This window comes from Nothoprocta perdicaria, unplaced genomic scaffold (assembly GCF_003342845.1).
Source record: "Nothoprocta perdicaria isolate Ctin4 unplaced genomic scaffold, notPer1 scaffold_63, whole genome shotgun sequence".
NCBI lineage: Eukaryota > Metazoa > Chordata > Aves > Tinamiformes > Tinamidae > Nothoprocta > Nothoprocta perdicaria.
In genome coordinates this window covers 2260396-2279683 of record NW_020455899.1, presented here as the reverse complement: position 1 = coordinate 2279683, position 19288 = coordinate 2260396, and the positions used below count along the sequence as shown (strand labels likewise).

General features: G+C 41.3%; 1 protein-coding gene and 1 long non-coding RNA gene across 2 annotated transcripts; one reads left to right on the top strand and one right to left on the bottom strand.

Annotated features, from left to right (window-relative positions):
- Positions 1-9509: 9509 nt before the first annotated feature.
- On the bottom strand, positions 9510-12601 carry LOC112956420. The gene is made up of 2 exons (XR_003251047.1): positions 12376-12601; positions 9510-9604 (listed from the first exon to the last, which is right to left on the bottom strand). It is a non-coding gene; the product is annotated as an uncharacterized LOC112956420 (long non-coding RNA).
- Positions 12602-12940: 339 nt separating this feature from the next.
- Positions 12941-19288, top strand: NIPSNAP3A (nipsnap homolog 3A). Its single transcript, XM_026049965.1, has 6 exons — positions 12941-13061; positions 13344-13551; positions 15191-15352; positions 16738-16887; positions 18206-18292; positions 18376-19288. The coding sequence occupies exons 1-6, from the start codon at positions 12978-12980 to the stop codon at positions 18450-18452; spliced, it is 768 nt and encodes a 255-aa protein (XP_025905750.1). The 5' UTR covers positions 12941-12977; the 3' UTR covers positions 18453-19288.

The following is a 19288-nucleotide window of genomic DNA, read 5'->3' as shown; positions in this document are numbered from 1 at the left end:
TATCCCTCCTTAGCTCCCTGCACACAAAGTGGTTAACACACAAAGGATGGGTTAATGTGAAGCAATAAAAGATCATTCACACAGTCAGAGCAAGCCTATCCAATGTAAGCAAAGTGATTCTGACTTTGCATGTGGAACTGAAAGGTTTATATAGATCACTTTCTTGACAAATTTCTTAAAAAAATTCCAGAGCAGAGAAGAGGAGCCAAAGCCAGAGACTGGAGCTGAAGGTATTCTATAACCTGCTGGAGTCACACTAGGGGCAGATCACTCAGCCAGGTATGGCACCATGGTAGTGGCCACCCATTGGCACCTGAAAGCACTCCAGACTGGGCATTTTCTCCACTTTATAGATGTTTTCCTCGAGATGATCTACCAAAGGGGCTACACACCTTTGTGGACTTTACAGTGTCACTTAAAGAAGTGAAAAGCCATAGAGGCACAAGAGCTGGCAGTGAGCAGAGAGGTATTGTTTCTCATCTCATGATGGCAAGTAAATGCCCAGAACTATCTACCAAAACTGTGTGTCTTCTTTTCTTATGTAAATCTCCCATAGTGTTTCCTACTTCTCTCCAAAGCAGAATTCCAGACCTCCCTCTTAAACTCTTCCATTCTCTTTCCTCCCCAAACTACAACCTCAGCAAGTATCCTGTAGTCTTCATCCTCTTGTTTACATGCCCATTTCCTCACAGTAGGACCCAGCTCCTCACCCCTATAGCCTCCATCACCACTCTCCTCCCCAGATCCAGTCACCAGCATTCAATATCCCTGAGGAGCTCTCAATATCCCTGCCCTCCTGCTCTCCACTGTGCTACTGCAGCACCAAGTCCCAAATCCTCTGCAGTACCATCCCTGTCTCATGCACCTTATGTCACAAGCAATCACTTTTATTGCTTTTTCCTCCTCTAATTGCTCACTCCCACTCCACCCCTGGCCCAAGACCACCCCTCCACCACTGAGATATGAGCTTGACATTCAGTATTGCTTTCCATATGAGCAAAAGATCCATGTCCCCACCCACTTCACTCTTATTCCTTTCTGGTATTTGGAAATTATGCCAAATTTAGCCAGGCCCATTCTCTGAAAACTCATTTTGAGCCAAAAAGTTCCAGTTTTTGTTTGATTTTTTTTTCTGCATTTTCCTCCCAAAGGATTTTTTCCTATCATCACCTTTCTCCTAAACCTCCCCTTTACCTCAGCCTTACTTTTCAGTCTTTAAGTGGATAGAACAGCTCCATCCTCTCCTTCCACTAGCTTTCAGAAATCACTTTCACACCTTCCACACAGCTTCCCCCACATCCTAAATAGCTGTACTAAAAGTCACACTTAGCAGGCTATATGGAACCTATTTCTCATCTCCCCCTTACTTCCAGGAAATCCTCACCTGAAATTCACATGGCATGACATGGGCAATCCAGTATTCTAGCATGGAGACCAAATCTCCTGCAAAGCAGGTGTTACGTGAACAACTGAAGGTGTTCGTGGACATTGTCTATCATTCTCTATTCCATATCACTCACCATTTCTATGCAGATCCAGTGTCAACAGATGAGCCTAGCATGCTGCTTCCAAATCCCTGCAATCCAAGAAAGCTTCTTTACTCYTTTCCAAAGAGTTTTCTTTTTCTTTTAGCTCCATACAGAGTATTAACATTTCCATCAAACCAGCTTTACAAGCCCATCACTATCTCAAGATCAGATCCAAGTCCAAGTTTACCTCAAGGCAAAAATCCATTCACTCCCACAAGTATGATGTGTGCTGATTCTTTTAAATAATTTTCCAATATAATAATTTATATTTTCATACGAAGATGTATTGATAGCTTGTAGGAAAGCGACTTATTTCTCCTTTCCCTTGATTTCAGGAAGACTTGTCTTGTGTCTTGAAGTGTATTTCTATTTTCTCAAATATCAGAGRATGAAGAGGTATGTAGCATAATGAAGTGATAACTGAGACAGATGTGAGAGAAAAAGCTTCAGTTCAAAGTCTGCTGGAGTCAGTGGAAAGCTGTCACTGACTGTTTCGGCCTTTGCTGCTTCCTTAGGTTCTAGAAGTTTTAGGATCTTTCCAAACTTTGGATTTCCACAGACTAAAAATATGTATGTATATATATTTTTAGTCTGGTTCTGATCCCACCAAGCACATTCAAACTCAACTGYTTTAAGCATTAGTGGCAAGCAGTCAGCTTTCCTCAGGATCAGGCTGTTGTGCAAGTGTTTTCAAGTGCAGGGCAAACAATTGTTAATTACGGCTTTACATACTGACAGACTTCTCAGAAGTCCAGGGCACACACTCATGAATTAATCCTCCTACATCAGCTGTCAAAAGGCAAACCCTAGCATTTTCACTTCACAGATGAAACAGTTGAGGTAAAGAAGTTAAATGACATGATCAAACCACAGAGGTAAGTGTGTATTAGAGTTAATATGAAAAGGCTGTTCTTTGCATAGCAATAAACTTTTAGCTTTTAGTCTTTTAGCTTGGCGTCTCTCAGTCCCTAGTAAACACATACTTCAGTCCTCCTGAAGCTTGTCACCTACTTAAAAATTGGCAGACACACAAGTACTTAACAATACTGGGAGCCAAACAGCCAAGATTCATATTCTGGTGTTTAGACACTGCTCCGGCAAAGTTCCAGTGCTTTAACTACACCTGCAGTGCCCATGAAATCACCAGTCAGAGTAAGCTCAAATCAATCCCGCAGGGATGGCCTGAATTTCCATGGGTTTCTTAAGCTTTTCCATGGGTTACTTAAGCCTGAGCCATTTGAAATAAGTGGAGAAAGAGGAGAATGACCTTCTGAGGCAGTCAAGTTTCTCTTTCCTTCATGTCTGCTTGTATACTTGTTTTCAGTCAGGTAACATGAAAATAATAGACTTGACTTACAACTCAATGTCTGTTTAAAGGGATTGTCTGAGTGAGACGGAAGCTTCTAGCCTCTTTTTATAAGTCATTATTGTCAATGTATTAGTAGCTTCTATTAAGCTGACTCAAGATCACTGTCAAATCTGGCTTTTCCAAATAACACCTTATGTAGTTCTTTGGATAGTTCTAAAAGCAGTAGCCAGATTTACACTGGGGAGTAGCAACAGCAAAAAATATAATTGAAAAGCCTTCTATGTCCCATAAGGGGAATGTGGTAATTGACAAAAGAATTCGTCTAAGCACTGGCTTTGTTTTCCAGAGAAAAATATACTGCAGCTTTATGCTGATACAAAATCACCAGATCATATATAACACTACAGAGTGTGTTTTTGGATTGCAGCATCAAGATTGCATCAGGCCATCATTGCATTTAGGCTGCAGAACTCAAGCCATACAGCTAATCTGGATGCTGGCTGAGGTTTGGACAGTACCTCACCAAGGACTAATTCTGGATGTAAAACTTTCTAAAAAAAAAGGAAAAAAAAAAATCAAGGGATATACTACAACAGAGTTGAGAGAAAAACAGAGAGAGCTTGGCATAAACTCCATTTACTGTGGCCATCACAACAACTTGTGGGGTCATCACATCAYATGTGCGGTCATCACTCTGGAGTGGAAAAATGAACATACCAGGTCTTCTGCTTGACAGTCTCAACAAGCTTGGGTTTCCTAAGGATCAGAGTCCATAAAAAGTTCAGGAGACGTAATATGCCTATGGAGCAATCTCTTGGTGTGAGCAAAGGAAGTGAAGTCATCAAAATCTTCTCTAAAGACATCAAGACAGTTTTCCAGTTGAAAATGTCCAAAATAGGTTGGCATCATTCTTACTGGATAGCACTACTAAATTCAAATGATATTGCAGCAAGAGACTGGACAAATGTTGGGAAATTCATATCCTTGGAGTGGATTGGAGAATGAGACCTGTCCTGAGGATGAACATGAGAGAAGGTTTTCAAAAACCAGAGCATATTGTAGTAAAGTAAGGTAAAGTACAGACCATCTGAAATTACTCATAGAGCTAAGGTTTACACTGCACTAGAGATTAAAATGTGCAGGACACATTCCAAGCATAGCTTCTTATTCCCGCAGTCCACAGTTCAATCTGAGTGATTTGCAAGAACTGCTTTTTTGCTATGAATCACATGCCAAGCAGGCTCAATTGGATGTACAGGTTTGTAGTACAGTGCTCTGTACTGAGGTCCAGCCCCCGCCTTACTTTCCCCATCTACTCCCAAAGAAGGTTCTAGCATAGCTGGGAACCAAACCCAATTCTTGTAGACTCAGGCAGCTGACAGTAAGATTAAAGCAGTAATTTTTGTAGGTTCTTTTCTTAAAGAAAATGCAACTTATAGATTAACACTATCTGTTTCTTCATCTGTCTGTCTATCTAAGTATCTTTTGAATAGGTTAGCTAATTTCAGACAAAAGTAGGACAGAAGTCTCAGGGAAAATCAGGTTATGAAAATCAACATTTGGTTTACGTTTATTCTGAGGGAAATTCAGGGAGAAGCAAGGTGCCACTGGGATTTTTCAGCACTGGCCAGCAATGCACACATCTATCTGCTTTTTTCTTGCCCAACAGGGCTATCAACCAAGGTAAAACCAGGAAAATGACAATAGGAGTAGTAGGTGATTTAGGGTTCAAGTGCAATTAGGAAGTAAGAATTGAAAAAACATTTTATTTTCTGCTACCCCTGGTAAAACTTGCTTGTGATTCCTGTGCTCTGCTAGCAGGCAAACAAGAGGAGTAACTTTCTTGGTAATCCAAAACCAGCCAAGCTAGCCCCTCTGAAATACTATCAGCTTTAACTAGGGCACTCTTATTTTCTTCACTACCAAAAAGAAGAGCTCTTTGTTACCAAAGGACAAGTCTTTGAATATACAGAAGTGGTTGCCTCAAGGTTACACAGAAGGAATCCTGAAGAGAGCAACTGGACCACGTTATAGTACAAAATTCAGCTTGGTCAGCCCTTACAGAGTCTATGTTTATCTCAACAAAAAAGATTGGAGGAGACAAGTAAATGATAAAACCGCACTGCCATGTCTAATCCTGATGCACGCCTGGGTGCTTTGGTGGGCACTCAAGATTTAGAGGGCCCTTAATGATGATAAAGGACTGGCTCATGGTAGCAGCTGACTTTTATCTGCAAAAAAATATGAATAAGAGTTATTTTCAGCAATTGACTTTTATCTTAGAAAAGATATCTGGAAGAAACTCAAGTAAGGTACTCAAAAATATCTCAGTCCTCTTCAATCAGAGAAGAAAGGGCTACAAGCCATTTAGCATTTCAGAACTTGATGCTTAGGAGGGGCAGTGAGGAGTAAAGAAACTATTCACCACTTGGTCAAAGTATTACTCTTCTACAGTAACTTTACTGTTTGTTTCCCAAATGGTTCAGGTAATCACGGGGAGCCAACAACAAAAACCTGCCACATCTCTGCTAGCTGTTTGAGAGGAGGCAATTTCTTTGCATTCCCTTCCCATTGCCATTTCAGGTCTCATGGATCTTGTATGTTTCAGACTACTACTGGTCCATATATCAAACAACACTTACCTCATTCATTCTAGCTATATGAATTTATGAACATCATTTTAATCATTTTAAGCATCCTAATGATCTCCAAGCCTGGATATCTTGCTTTCTCCTTTGTAGTCCTTCCAAACGTTCACTATCCTGATGAATGGAAAATATCTAATCTAAATTTCCCTTCCTGTAATTTTAGCCTGCTGCTTTTATCTTATCCACCATGGACAGAGAGAACAGATTATGGTTTTTTCCTCTGAAAGCACTCTTGTAATTATCTGAAGACAGATTGTTTGATAAGTCTTCTCTAAATTAAATAACCCAAACTATTTTCAGCCTTTCTCATAAGCAAATCGAAAATGCAGAAATCCATGTTTTCCAAAGAGCTGTGCAATGATTATTTGGACTACTTGTCACCATGCAAGAAGGAAATTTTCAAGGCTTAAAGACCATACATTTTGGGATCCAGAGCTAGAAATATCTAGATTCAAATCCAGCTTCTACTTTTGCCAGTCTGTCTGGTGCAGGGCAAATTGCATCTCAGCTCACTGCTTCTTCACTTGATAGACAGGCCTAGAAACATCAATTTCTTTAGCTTAACATAGCATGCACCAAGGTAATAAAAACTGGGGATAAGTGTGCATGCTGTGGAGTGTAGCAGAAGAGCTGATTGCTTTGACAGAATTCCAAGCAGACAGATGGTCTCTTTCAGAAGTAATTTTTATTTTATTTTTTTTAGATACTCCAGGTATCTCTTAAAAAATAAAATAATTAAAAAAGAAATCTTCACAACAGTGACTATATCAAACTGCCAGAAACTCAGTAGTTTCCAAGTAACTATGGAGAAATGCAGGAGTTTCAAAACACCTGGAATCCTATTGATAAGTATCAATATCTGAAACCCTTCAAGGAAATGATTAAATTATTTTGTGTAAAATCACTGTGACTCATGGGTGTCCTACCAGCAAACTGTCTGAGTCTGCTGGATCTTCTCTAAAATAGGTGTATTCCTCCTCAACACCATTAAAGTGATGATTACAAAAAATCAGAATAATTTTTAGGTAGGGTTACTCTTTTGATTTTCTTATTGCAACAATGGAGATCCACAAGGAAATACTCAGTGTTTCATACCTTTGAAATTTTTTCTTACAAAATGGATCTTTCTATATGATCACATTCCCATACATATACTGACCATAAGACTCTGTATTGAAGCTGATTATGCAGTTTTCTAGGCTTCCTAATTTAAAAGAGAAATATTTGTTTTGTTCTATGTTTAAGATACTAAATTATTAGAATGAAGCTATCTGCTACAAACATCACCAAGAGTGATTCCAGAGTTATTTGAGTGATATTTCAGAGGATTTTCTTAAATAGTGAAAATATTTAGAGACAGCAGTATAACTCAATTTTACTCTTTACTGAAAGAATGAGTCTCATACAGGTAGATGTAACCAGGCAAACAGAAGTTAGTTTCTTTTGTAAAAGGAAGCGGGTAGTGATTAAACTACAGCCTGCAGGTGGGCCAAGCCCATTTGCAAACATTCTTCACATCAGATATTCACTCATACATGACTTTTTGGTCATCAAAGTGCTATACTCACTCTGCAGTCACTCCTACATGGTTCAAGGAGTGCTGAGGTGCATCTCATGGGTCATACTGCCTAGTACCACTCTAGGGGTTGCTCTGAGGAGTGTTGTGGCTGAACTTGTCTGTTCTGGTCCGTCTCCATCTTCCTAGACTATCGGTTTATTTAACTGAGTTATATCCTGCTCAACGTGTTCAACCTGTGCTAACTATAAATCTCTCACAAGTAGGTGAAGTAGTTCAGACTTCAGCTGTGGTCTCCTTGCGCCAGGATGCAGCTTGGAATAGTAGCAATAGTGAGGAGAGCAGGCTGGCCAGACGCAGAGGTAACTGACATGTACTGCAACAGTGATAAATTCCCTTTACACACACGCACACTATCTTAATGCAAACCAACCACTCATTACTTGCAAGAGCAGCAATGCCTCARTTTTGTCAGGAAACATTTTTAATCAAGGAACTTATCTTGCAATACCAAGAAAATCAAGTTTTCTATTGTTTGAGGGAAGAACAACTGTGACAGAGGCCTATGATCAGTAACAATTTAAATGCAACTTCAGGCAAAGGAAGTTGACACTTGAAAGTGTCTGCTTTCTGAAGACTACAAGAAGGAACAACTTTTCCAGGCCTGTGGGACCAGACCATGTTTCTGTAGGAACAAGTTATCTCTCTATGCAGTGCATCAGGAAATAAAGACATGAGATATGGAAGTGGGTTTAGCTTTGCTCAGAAATTTCACCTTTTCTTCATGCTACATTATCCAGGACCACTCCCAAAGCAATGAGTTGAATTAGGGCAGGAGTTTCCTCAAAATAAAATGACTTGTTGCCTCTTATAYCAAGAAGGACTAGTCTATCCATCACTTAGTTCCCTTCATTAACATAGCAACTGGGACTGGTGCTGCAGGCAGTGTGGCGCTGTGCCATACACAGTATAGCTAGTATTACAGTGGGATGCACATAAGGCACAGGCTGCCTTCAAATGACATGTTGACTACATGCCAGCATTGATGTTTCTCCACCCAAGTAACCAGGCCTACAAGCAACGCTTTTATTCTGTCTCAGTCATTGCAAGGATTAGGCTCAATAGAGCAGCTCTTGGAAAAATATCTAGGGCTCCCCACCAGCAAGTGCATGAGCAAGGAGACAATTCCGGGAAATGCACTTGTCTGAGAGTGTCAGACTTGCAATTCATGTTGGATCCAAGGTTGCAGAAGGACAGAGAAGTCACTCAAGTGATAACAAAAGGCCATGATAGTTACCAACATCTGTCTCTTCTGTTGTATGCGTGATCAGGACCTTGTCTTTTCTACACCTGTGGGCTGGGCCTGGCATGGAGCTGCACAATAAGAAAAAGTAAAAAGTGCTTTCTGCAGGAAACTTGCCTGAAASCGGAAATCAGTCTTCCCTTATAAAAAATCTCAAGCAATAGGTACTTTTGCTTGCATATGGCCTGCATCACATCACATCAGGCCTCATCCTGGTTAGAAGGTTGTAAGGCACAGTGTAGCTCCCCTSTTACTTGAAATTGTCTTGGATTTCTCTGCCAGTCATTGCACAGCCTATAAGGAAATGCATATGCTTGCAATACAGTTTCCCCACCCTTTCAATGGAGATACAGTAGCTACTTATTCAGGGCTGTTCAGTTTTGCCTGAGCTAGTACTCAGCCAACCTTTGGGCCTTGGCCATGGGCTCTGCTCCTCCTCTGCTGCAGCCCGTGTGGCCATTGGGTGCTCTCTTGGCCTCCTGCTGCAGCACTCCTGGTACACCGAACTAAGCCGAACTCCTGGTAGCACAGTTGGCTAAGGCGTCCCCCATCACACCCTGGAAGACTTTCATCTCTTCTAAACTGTGAATAACGCATTACCTCCCCTGCCCATACCTAATGTATCATGCCAGGTGCCTCTGCCCACACCATGGAAGGTAGCTACATGCGGAGCTCTAGCCAGACAGAAACACACTGAGGCATCCTGTCCCTGCTCCTGCTGCTTGGCTCCGCATGGAAATGGAGCCGGCTGTCTAAGGCCGCTGGTGAAACATGACCAGGTGTGTGTAAATATTATACTTAGCTATTAAAATTGCTGAATGGAACGTGTGTGGGAAAGAGCTAGGTGAAAGTCCCAGAAAATACCTATGAGCCACCTGGTTTTACTTGGTCCCAACTTACGCACATTTCTGGAGAGGCAACCTTCGGTTCAGGCCACAAGTACAGCTCAGTTTAATGTGATTTTATCTAGGATTTAGCCAAATGCAATCTGCCTAGGAAAAAATTTGCAGAAGACAGCTTCTTGAACACAAACAAGGAAAACAAGTAATACAAACACTATAGCAAAGTATCTTATAGTTCTGTTAAGAGTTGGATCTCTCAATATCCCTTTGGAATTTAACTTCACTGGGGAAAATGTTAACTGAGCTACCTGTAACGTGAGAAATCAGCCCAGATGGGTCATCACCTGCATACTCACATGAACTCCCTTCCGCACTTCTGTAACCGAGACCTTCCTGTTCACTGCTGCCTTGTTCTGGAACTACTCACAGCAGCACAAGTCATGAAATGTCATCTCACCTGTAAAAATGAGCAAGCAGAACAATTTTTTTTTCCCGAGATTAAAAGGAATATTCCATTTTCATATTTTGAAAACAGTATTTACAAATCCCAAAGTGACACTGTGGGAGAGATTACAATTAGAGTAACCAGGTAATAAACACAAGGAATGAATAAAGGCTTTGAATACAATTAATACTTATTTACTATTGATCTAAACATTTTGTTTTTCTTTCAAGTGGAGGTCTGTGAAAAAAATCCATTTTGCTCTGTCAGAAATTACAAGAGTTGGAGGAATTCAATGTGTGTTATCTTTGATCCACCCCTTCTGCAATCATTGTATCTTTGCACACTACTAAGGGCAAAAGAAAGGAAAAATTGACTAATTAAGYTTCCAAAAAAAGATGAGGAAATACATCTGAATGTTCATCTGAATGTTTAATTCAAATAAATAGAGTGGCCTGTTACTCAGACCCTGGAACAGCTCCATGCAAATGAGTAAGAGAACATGCTTGACTCAGTAAAGTTTATTTTTTCCTGGTATTCATATAATCAATGACACAAAACATCATGACATCAAAGATCAGGCCTAAATGTTCTTTGGTTAAACATTACGAAATAGCTCTCTAATTGCTCTCCAGAAAGCCACAAGCCCTGGCTCTCATCTTTATCTTCTTGGCCTGAGGCTCTGAAAATCTGTAGTTTCCCAGMTGGGCCAAGCCATCTGATGAATTCCACCCAGGTGTGGTCAGTGAGTTTTGTAAAATCTCAATGCATATTCAAGATATGAAGTGGATCAATCCAGTGTGGACAGAACAGACCTGTTTCTGAGAGATGACATACTATTTTGCCGTCACTCTGTTTTCCCCAGCAAAGAGAAAACATGAAATGAGCTTTCTTGTTGCCAATTGCCTGAATGACTGATCAGAAACCAGGATCTGACTCTGGTCAAGTATGTACGTAGGCCCTGGGTATAGAGCATGTGACTCTTGCCTRTGGTAAACACAGAGATGACACTGGTTCTCATAGGCACTCCCATCAGTGCCTCATAACAAATGTTTATTTAAAATGCTAATTGTTTTGGGGAGGTGAGGAAAACAAAGAGACTGAAAAAAACATGGAAGAAATACAGCTCAGTGTGTTGTTATTCAAATTTTCATATGGAAATCCATGGAGAAGGGAAATAGGAACACACCAAGATGTACTATATTCAGCAACACTGTCTTGTGTRCATGGTGCCTCATGCAGCCCTGTGCTTTTGAAATTTGCCCAAGGGAAGAGCTTAACATAAGAAAATTCAAGGAAAGCTCCTTACATTACCCTTTATGCACGAGCTAAATGAAAGCTGTCATTATCAGATAGGAGCAAACAACTCAGCRAAGGGACAGGTATTGTACTTTTTCGGTTTCAGGAGATTTTTGTTTTAACTGTATTTAAATAAACATCATAGATGAAGTTCAAGCTGCCCCAGGAAGCCTTAAGTCCTTTTGTACAGTCCTTTAAGTCACATAGGTACTGAGCAGATCAAAAGCATCTCCCCAGTCTTTCCTTTATGGAGGAAGATGCCATGGAGGTGATACAACATGTAAATGTGTTGTAGCACWCAAATGCCTTCTTAGATTTTGCTTTGAGGGAGCTTTGACTTCAATCAGCAACAAACATTTCAAATGAATCAGTTCCACCTGGGGAGCAGTGGTGGTCACCACGACAGAAATATAAAGTCCTATTTGATCCAACAGACTAAGTACCAAAACTAAAACTTTCCATTGAAAAGCCTATTTAATTGGTATTATTCATTACTCTTTCTTTTACAAGACAAACGATGCCATTTCCAGATGTCAAATCACATGTGAGTTGTGAAATTTATTTCTATCCTCCTGTATGAAGGGCAAACAGATCTGCAGAAAAAGTGCAAACAGTAAAAATAAAAACCTTTCAGAAAGTAAAGCCATTTCCCGCTACTGGAGAGCTGTATTGTTCATAGCCATGAACAGTATTACTTCATCCATATAACAAGATAAACAAAGGAAAATCTTACATACTTTGGAGAATATCCATATAAAAACCTGAATGCTAAACTGCTAACAGCTGTACCTTCATATGTGCTTCTGATATAAAAACTGTAAGCATAACTTCTGCAATTGTGTGAAAATGTTTTACAAGGTAGTGAGTTCTTTTTGCATACCATTTGCAAGCACACTTACAATTAATGCAAATGGTTGCAGTCTTAATTCCCTCCATAGCAGCTTTTAATGTGTTTGTTGAAGGAAAGTCTTCCATCTTCTTTTGTTTTATACAATCTTTGTTACTGAGGCTGGTTTTAACAAAGTTCAAAATTGTCCACAACTGTGGGAAAAAGTATGAATACTCCAGAAATAGCAGCAGCAGCAACTAGATATAAATGCATCATTCCTCACTTCACGTTAACTCCAAGCACAGGCCATTAAACTCAGTTACCAGGAGTAGAGAATGTGCTGCCTTCATTAGGAGGAATCACTGTTACCGTAATTTATGTAGTTTTCCGTAAACCACCTGGATTATGAGCCACTTTTATCTTCCATGGCGAAAATGCTGGATGCACTGGCACCAGTGGAAATTTTACCTTTACCTTCGGTGGGCCAATATTTAATTTTGCARAGGTACACTGTGTCATCACAAAATACTATCCCTAATTGATACAACACAAAAATAAAAGAAAGAAAATTAAAACAGTTATGAATCCAGGAATAATCCTGTAGTGAGATGAGATTGCTTGGAACCATATATGCCACTTGCACAAAATTTTGGCTTACCTAAAGGAAGGCATCAAACAAGAGTCGTGGTGTTTTATTCCAAATAAGGACAGAGGGTTAAAGACTTTTTTAACCTGAGGACTGGAAGCCAGATCCAGCAAATGCTGCAGGCAGTGGAACACACAGTATGTGCTTAGCCCCGCGGAAATCTGCTGCTGATGAGACTCCCCTGGTACCTTTGAACACATTAGGATAACGTTGCAGAATCAATAAACAAACAGCACCAACAAATACCAATAAATGTTCTTTTCAACACCCATCTGCTCCATGTAACTCTCCCCCAACGGCCACTTCCAACGGCTGAGGGGGCGTGGCCTCCGCCCAACGCCCGCCCCCACGCGAGGGGGCGTGGCCGCCCGCCCAACGGCCGCTCCCAACGGCCGCCCCGCGCGAAGGGGCGTGGCCTCCCGCCCAAGGGCCTCCCGGCACAAGGGGGCGTGGCCTCCCGCCCAACGGTCGCCCCGACACGGGGGGCGTGGCCTCCCGCCCAACCGCCGTCCAACGGCTGCCGCCGCACACCGCCTACTTTCGGGGTGGAGGCGAGCTCTGACGCCCGCCTGCGCAGCCGCCATCGGGTTTGCCCCCGCCTCGCCCCGCCAGCCATGCTGCCCTTGCGGGCGCTGCGCCGGCCCGTGGCCGCCTCCTTCGCCCGTCTTGTACGCGACGGGGCCCGGGACCGACCGCAGGTGACAGCCGGGGCGGCGGCGGAGCGGGGGGAGGGAGAGAGGGGTGGGTCGGGTCGGCGGAACAAGAGGAGGGCCGCGGAGGAGGGGCGGGGCCTCGGAGGGGCGGGGCCACGGAGGGGCGGGGCCTGACAGGATACTTGACATGGAGATCTGTTGCTCACCACTCCCTGCCCCCCCTAAAAATACCAAATCTTTAATAAAAATGCTGGAGTCTCTCAATAGGACAGGATGATGTTCTTGTGACTTGAACTTTAGTTATTTTTTCTTAACATTTTCTGTTAGGTGTCTGCCTCCTTTGCTACAGGGCCCAGACAGGACAATGGTATTTTCTACGAAATCCGCACCTATGAGGTCAAGCCATCGAGAATGAAGGAGTTTGTGGAGCTGGTCAATCAGCACATTCACCTTCGCATGGCCCATTCGGAGCTGGTGGGCTTCTGGACCACGGAGCTGGGTGCAATGAACAAGGCCATCCATATCTGGAAGTATGGTAGGCTCTGCATCCCTGCACACTGCTCTGGCCTCTCGGTGCTCTTGCAGGTGGGAGGAGAGTGCTTCTTCAGATATAACTGACTTTATGTGTCGTTGGAGTCATTGCCCTCATGGAAGCTGCTGCTAACCAAAGAAAGCTCCTGTCTGGGGATAAACTGCATGTGCTGGCTGTGCTGTTTTGAGGGCACTCAGGTATCCAACCCTGAGTTCAGGAATCATATTATTATTATTATGGTTGGAAGAGACTTTCAAGATGGAGCCCAACCATAAACCCATCACCACCCCGCCAGTTAATCCATGGTCCTTAAGCGCCTCATCTACACATTCCTTGAGCATTGCCATGAACGGTGACTTCACTGCTTCTTTGGACAGCCAGTTCCAAAGTTTCACCACTCTTCCCATGTAGAGTTTTTTTGTTAGTAACCAACCTGAACCTTCCCTGACTCAATTTGAGGAGTTGTGCCAGGAGAGTTGGGAAGCCCTGCGAAAATCACATATTTTCATACTCTCTGTAATTTAGTGTATGTTTGTGTACCAAKAAAGGAAGAGTTTTGTTTCTAATTCAATCCATTATTTGAAATTAAGTATTTTTAGTGTTACCYCTTTTTCTGTGAAGGAGTAAAGGAAATTGCTATCTGCAGACCACAATTTTATGAATATTAATGTGTCTGTGAGGAACACATCCTCTGCCTTCCCTACATTTATCTTCTTTCTGCTGTTGTTTTTTTTTTAATTTGGTTAATTCTTAAACCCAGTTTTGTTAGTCTTTTAGATGCTTATAAACTCTAAAAAGGAGAAGAATCTTACATATTTGTTTGTTCATTTCCTGATAATGTTTCTGCATTTGAAGTATAACATCCTTATTTCATCATAGTCCYGCTCATATCTCTTTAATAGGTTAAAATAACTGGGTTTTTTGTTTGCTTTTCAGTCCCAAGATAGTGACACTTCTCAAGGATCTTCCCATTCTCAAATGTTGTATCTTTTTTCCCTATTATTTTTATTTAAAGCTGTGTGCATAAATGCATTGCACAATATTTTATTACTGCATAAGCAGTTCAAATTCGGTGACTCTTTATTGAAGGAATCTTACAGATTAAACCAAAGTATGTAAAAGCATAGTGTATTGGAATTTAATATCTTTTTATAGAGAAAAGAATTATTTCTACATTTGACAGTTTAATTTTGCATAAGGCAAAAGTAAGCATTTAAAAAAAAATCTGGCTAGACTACTATATTTCCTTCATTTTAATTTTCAGTTCACTTCTTGCCCACTGCCMTGACTTCAGACCACCTTATCCTTCATAACTCTTGCCATTTAATCAGGTGTAACTGCAGATATCACATAGAAATTCTTCTTAACATAACATAGCTTACTATATGTTAAAGCTTTTATAAACCTTCCTGTAAATTTGGCCTGAAACCCCCTTAATCTTGAGAACTAAGATTTTTTCAGTTTAAAGGAGTTTAAAATATTTATTTCAAACTAATACTCTGAAAACCCAAGCTTCACACTTGTTTGTGTGCAGTTTGCCTCCTAATAATGAACCTTTATCTTGAGTCTGTTGTGGTGTAGATTGYACTTCTCAGAACTCAATACAGTATGTAGACGTAAAGATTTTTTTCCTTTCTTCCAGATAATTTTGCCCACAGAACAGCAGTACGGACTGCACTGGCCAATGACAAAGATTGGCAGGGAAAGTTCATTTCTCCAGCTCTCACCTGTATAGAAAAACAACATAATGAAGTTGCTTATCTGGTACCCTGGTGTCAACTTGGGAAGCCTCCAAAAGAAGGCGGTGAGTTTATCTTCTGTTTTGTTTATTTAAGTTATTGATGCTGACTGACTAACACAAAGTAGCTTAATGTTTGAACTGAATATTACATCTTTTTATAAGCCTTAAAATAACAAGAGCACACACATGCTTCCATGGGAAAAAGGTTATATCATGGAGATGAGGTACAAAGTTTCTAAGAAAGATTTTTATACAGAAGCCTATGTCAGTAACAGGCCAGCAGGTCTGCTTGTTCAGGTTGTGAAAAAAATAGTGAATTGGGTAACTGAATAGTTAAAATTGACTGCTTTGTAGTAGGATAACTTCCATGCATCTTTCATTTATTTAATGGGTTTCTTGTTACTCATTCTTCCGTATKGTAGCTTTAAGGAAAAAAATCAGTAAAACTACTATTTAAAGATATGTGCAAGAGAAATATACTTTGTAAATCATAGATTAAGTTATTTTCCCACTGTTAGGTATTTTGATTTCTCAGTGCTGGATATGTAACGCTTGGACTATTCACCCATATATGAAAATGCACAGACTCTTTTGTTGCTGTTAAGTGGAATCTTTTCAGAACTGTCTTGCCTGAGCAGTTGGCATGTACATACAATAATCTCTGTTCTTTGTTTCACTGAAATTGATTTTTATCCTGTGTTACAACTGAAATCATTAGCATCCAGTTTTCTGCTAAAATTGGATGGCTGACTATTCAACCATTTCATCACTTTTTTTTCCCTCTAGTCCCTCATTGAAGAATTTAAAAAAGAAGTATTGCCTTGTGTCAATTTCCTTGATTGTTAAAAGTGTCAGTGGTTAAGGTCTGTTGTAACTACCTGCATGGAAATCAGACAGATAACATCTTGTACCACAACTAAGAAAATTATTTGGCAAATCATAAAATTATTTTTTACTAGCTATGATAAGGTAGTCTTTGTATATTGGTTGTTGTTTCAGGTGTGACTGATAAAAGTTTACAAKGTCAGAAAAAGCTTCTGTTTCAAAAGCCATCACCAATCTAAGAATAAGTTAGCTTAGTTCAGCCATCTAAAACCCACAGAGGAGTTGTGTTTGCGGCTTCTGCAAAAAAGTCTAATTCACCCAAAATTTTCAGCAACTGTTTGCCGTTAAGTWGGGCTTCATGTGAGGCTTTTCGTTCCTCTCAGCAGCTATACCTTTACATAACAATGAAATACTTCGAATTAAACAGCAGCTGTTTCCTCGTGACTGTAGGACCTGTGGGATGCAGTGAACTCTGGGATCAGGCAGAAATTTCTTGGTTTGCCCCCCAAATGACAGGGAATTGCTATTCCAGGCTAACAGTCAATTTCATGACCGTGAAAGACTGAGAATAGGCTGCTAATTTGTACTTCTTACTTTTAAGTTTTCTTTGCCCTTTTCTCCAGGAGTGTATGAATGGGTTACTTTTCAGATGAAACCTGGTGGGCCAGCTCTCTGGGGTGAAGCATTTCGAGCTGCAATCAGCACTCACATCAACACAGGCTACACTAAGCTCATCGGTGTTTTCCACACGGARTATGGGTTACTTAATACAGGTACAATTACTGATAAATTTCTTTTGCAGACTTTGGCACAGAGGGGCAAATGCTTATCCTGCCTGAGGACTGGCTGTTTGATCAAATGCCATGTGGGTCCCCTGAGTTCTGTAAACAGTCCTTGAACTCAGTTTTGTGTGTTGGTTTGTARGCATAAGCAGGATGGTACTATTTGAGAAAAATATTCACAGATTCACAGAATATTYAAGGTTGGAAGGGACCTCTACAGRTCATCTAGTCCAACCTTCCTGCTCMAGCAGGCACACCTASAGCATGTGGCACAGGGYRGCATCCAGGCGGGTTTTGAAGACCTCCAGAGTAGGAGACTCCACAACCTCCCTGGGCAGCCTGTTCCACTGCTCTGTCACCCTCACAGTAAAGAAGTTCCTCCTCACCTGGAGACAGAACTTCTTATGCTTCAGCTTGTGGCCATTACCCCTCGTCCTATCGCTGGCCACCAGTGAGAACAGCCTGTCCCCTTCCTCCCTGCATTCTCCCTTCCTGAACTTATACATATTAATCATATCCCCTCTGAGCCGTCTCCTCTCCAGAGAAAACAGGCCCAGCTCACTCAGCCTCTCTTCATACGAGAGATGTTCCATTCCCTTAATCATCCTGGTTGCCCTTCTCTGGACCCTCTCGAGAAGCTCCACATCGCTCCTATACTGGGGAGCCCAGAACTGGACACAGTACTCCAGGTGCGGCCTCACCAGAGCTGAGGAGAGGGGCAGAATCACCTCCCTTGACCTGCTGGCAACACTCCTCCTGATGCAGGCCAGGATCCCATTGGCCTTCTTGGCCACGAGGGCACACTGCTCACTCATGGTTAACTTGGTGTCAACTCTCCGTGGAGCTGCTTTCCAGCAGGTCGACCCCTAATCTGTGCTGGTGCCTGGGGTTATTCCTGCCCAGGTGCAGGACCCTGCACTTGTCCTTGTTGAACCTCAKGAGGTTCCTCTCTGCCCAACTCTCCAGCCTGTCCAGGTCCCTCTGGATGGCAGCACAGCCCTCCGGAGTGTCGGCCACTCCACCCAGCTTGGTGTCATCTGCAAACGTGCTCAGGGTGCACTCCGTGCCCTCGTCCAGGTCATTGATGAACAAGTTGAACAGCAGATAAGCATATTCTCAGATAAGCATATTCTCAGATAAGGTTAAATGGACTTCAAAATCCCAACAAAAGATCAAAGGATTGGCTCACAAACTGTTTGTCTGATTAACTGTTTTTGTTAGATGCAAGGCAACTAACACCTGAAGGCAGGCAGTTAGACCTGCTGTAATAGTAACAGCATTCAAAAGAATACTGTGCCTCTTTTCTCAGTCCATGTGATTTGGTGGAATGAGAATGCAGACAACCGGGCATCAGGAAGACACAAGGCCCATGARGATGCCAGAGTAGTAGCAGCTGGTAAGAGAAGCAGACTTGTGTGTCATGAAAAATACTACTCCTGTTATGACTTCTGTCTTAATTACATGTGTATTTAATTGCAGTACGGGAAAGCGTCCGATTCCTGGAGTCCCAGCAAAATATGCTGCTCGTTCCTCTGCCCTTTTCGCCACTCAAGTAGCCTTCTACTAAATGATACAGCCAATGGTAGGAAAGATASGAGACACAAGGGTGATCAGCAAGTGCCATCACATGGACCTCAGTACCTTTATGAACAGAACCAGTTGGTCTTCAGTTTARTAGGTGTGAGTGCAAAGCAGATCTCTGGCAATGTAAATTAGTAAAATGTGAAATAGAAGAGTTTATTGTAATAACCCTAGATCCCCCAATAGGAATTCAAGACATAACAGTTATAACATGAAATTCACTCTAWCTTTATTTTTAGCCCCAATTTCTTATTTTTTTCTTATTTTTGTTTGCAGCAAATCAGTAATCAKACCAATAACGTAACTGGCTCTTTTCCAAAGTCACAACTGTGCAATACTAYTTTCATACTGTATCTTGGTTACTTTTGTAATTGTTGCATCTTGGTTGTTATGTACTGGCCCAAAAAGGATGCTCCTACTTGTTGTCTCCAAARTATTGTGTTTTGACCATTTCAGTGGGATGTTTTGTAGTAATTTTTAATAGTGTTAAATTTTGATGCAATTGGAGTTATGTCCAAGAGATCATGCAGTAAATCTGGTCAAGTGGTGTTCTGATGAATGTTTATCTACTCACTAATTTCACATCATTTCAGGTCTTTCATTTTGTATTCAGTAAATGATTTTCTCAAAACTGTCAATTACAGCATAATACTTCAATTTAGCTATTTTAGTATGTTTMATGTGCTAAAAACGATTGGACCTTCACGTTCAGATGTGTATCAAAAGCCCAGCTGCTCTGCAGATGCTTACAGTTTTTGAAATACTTTTTGCCAGACTGCTAAAAGCCAATTAAATTTGTGTAATGCACAAA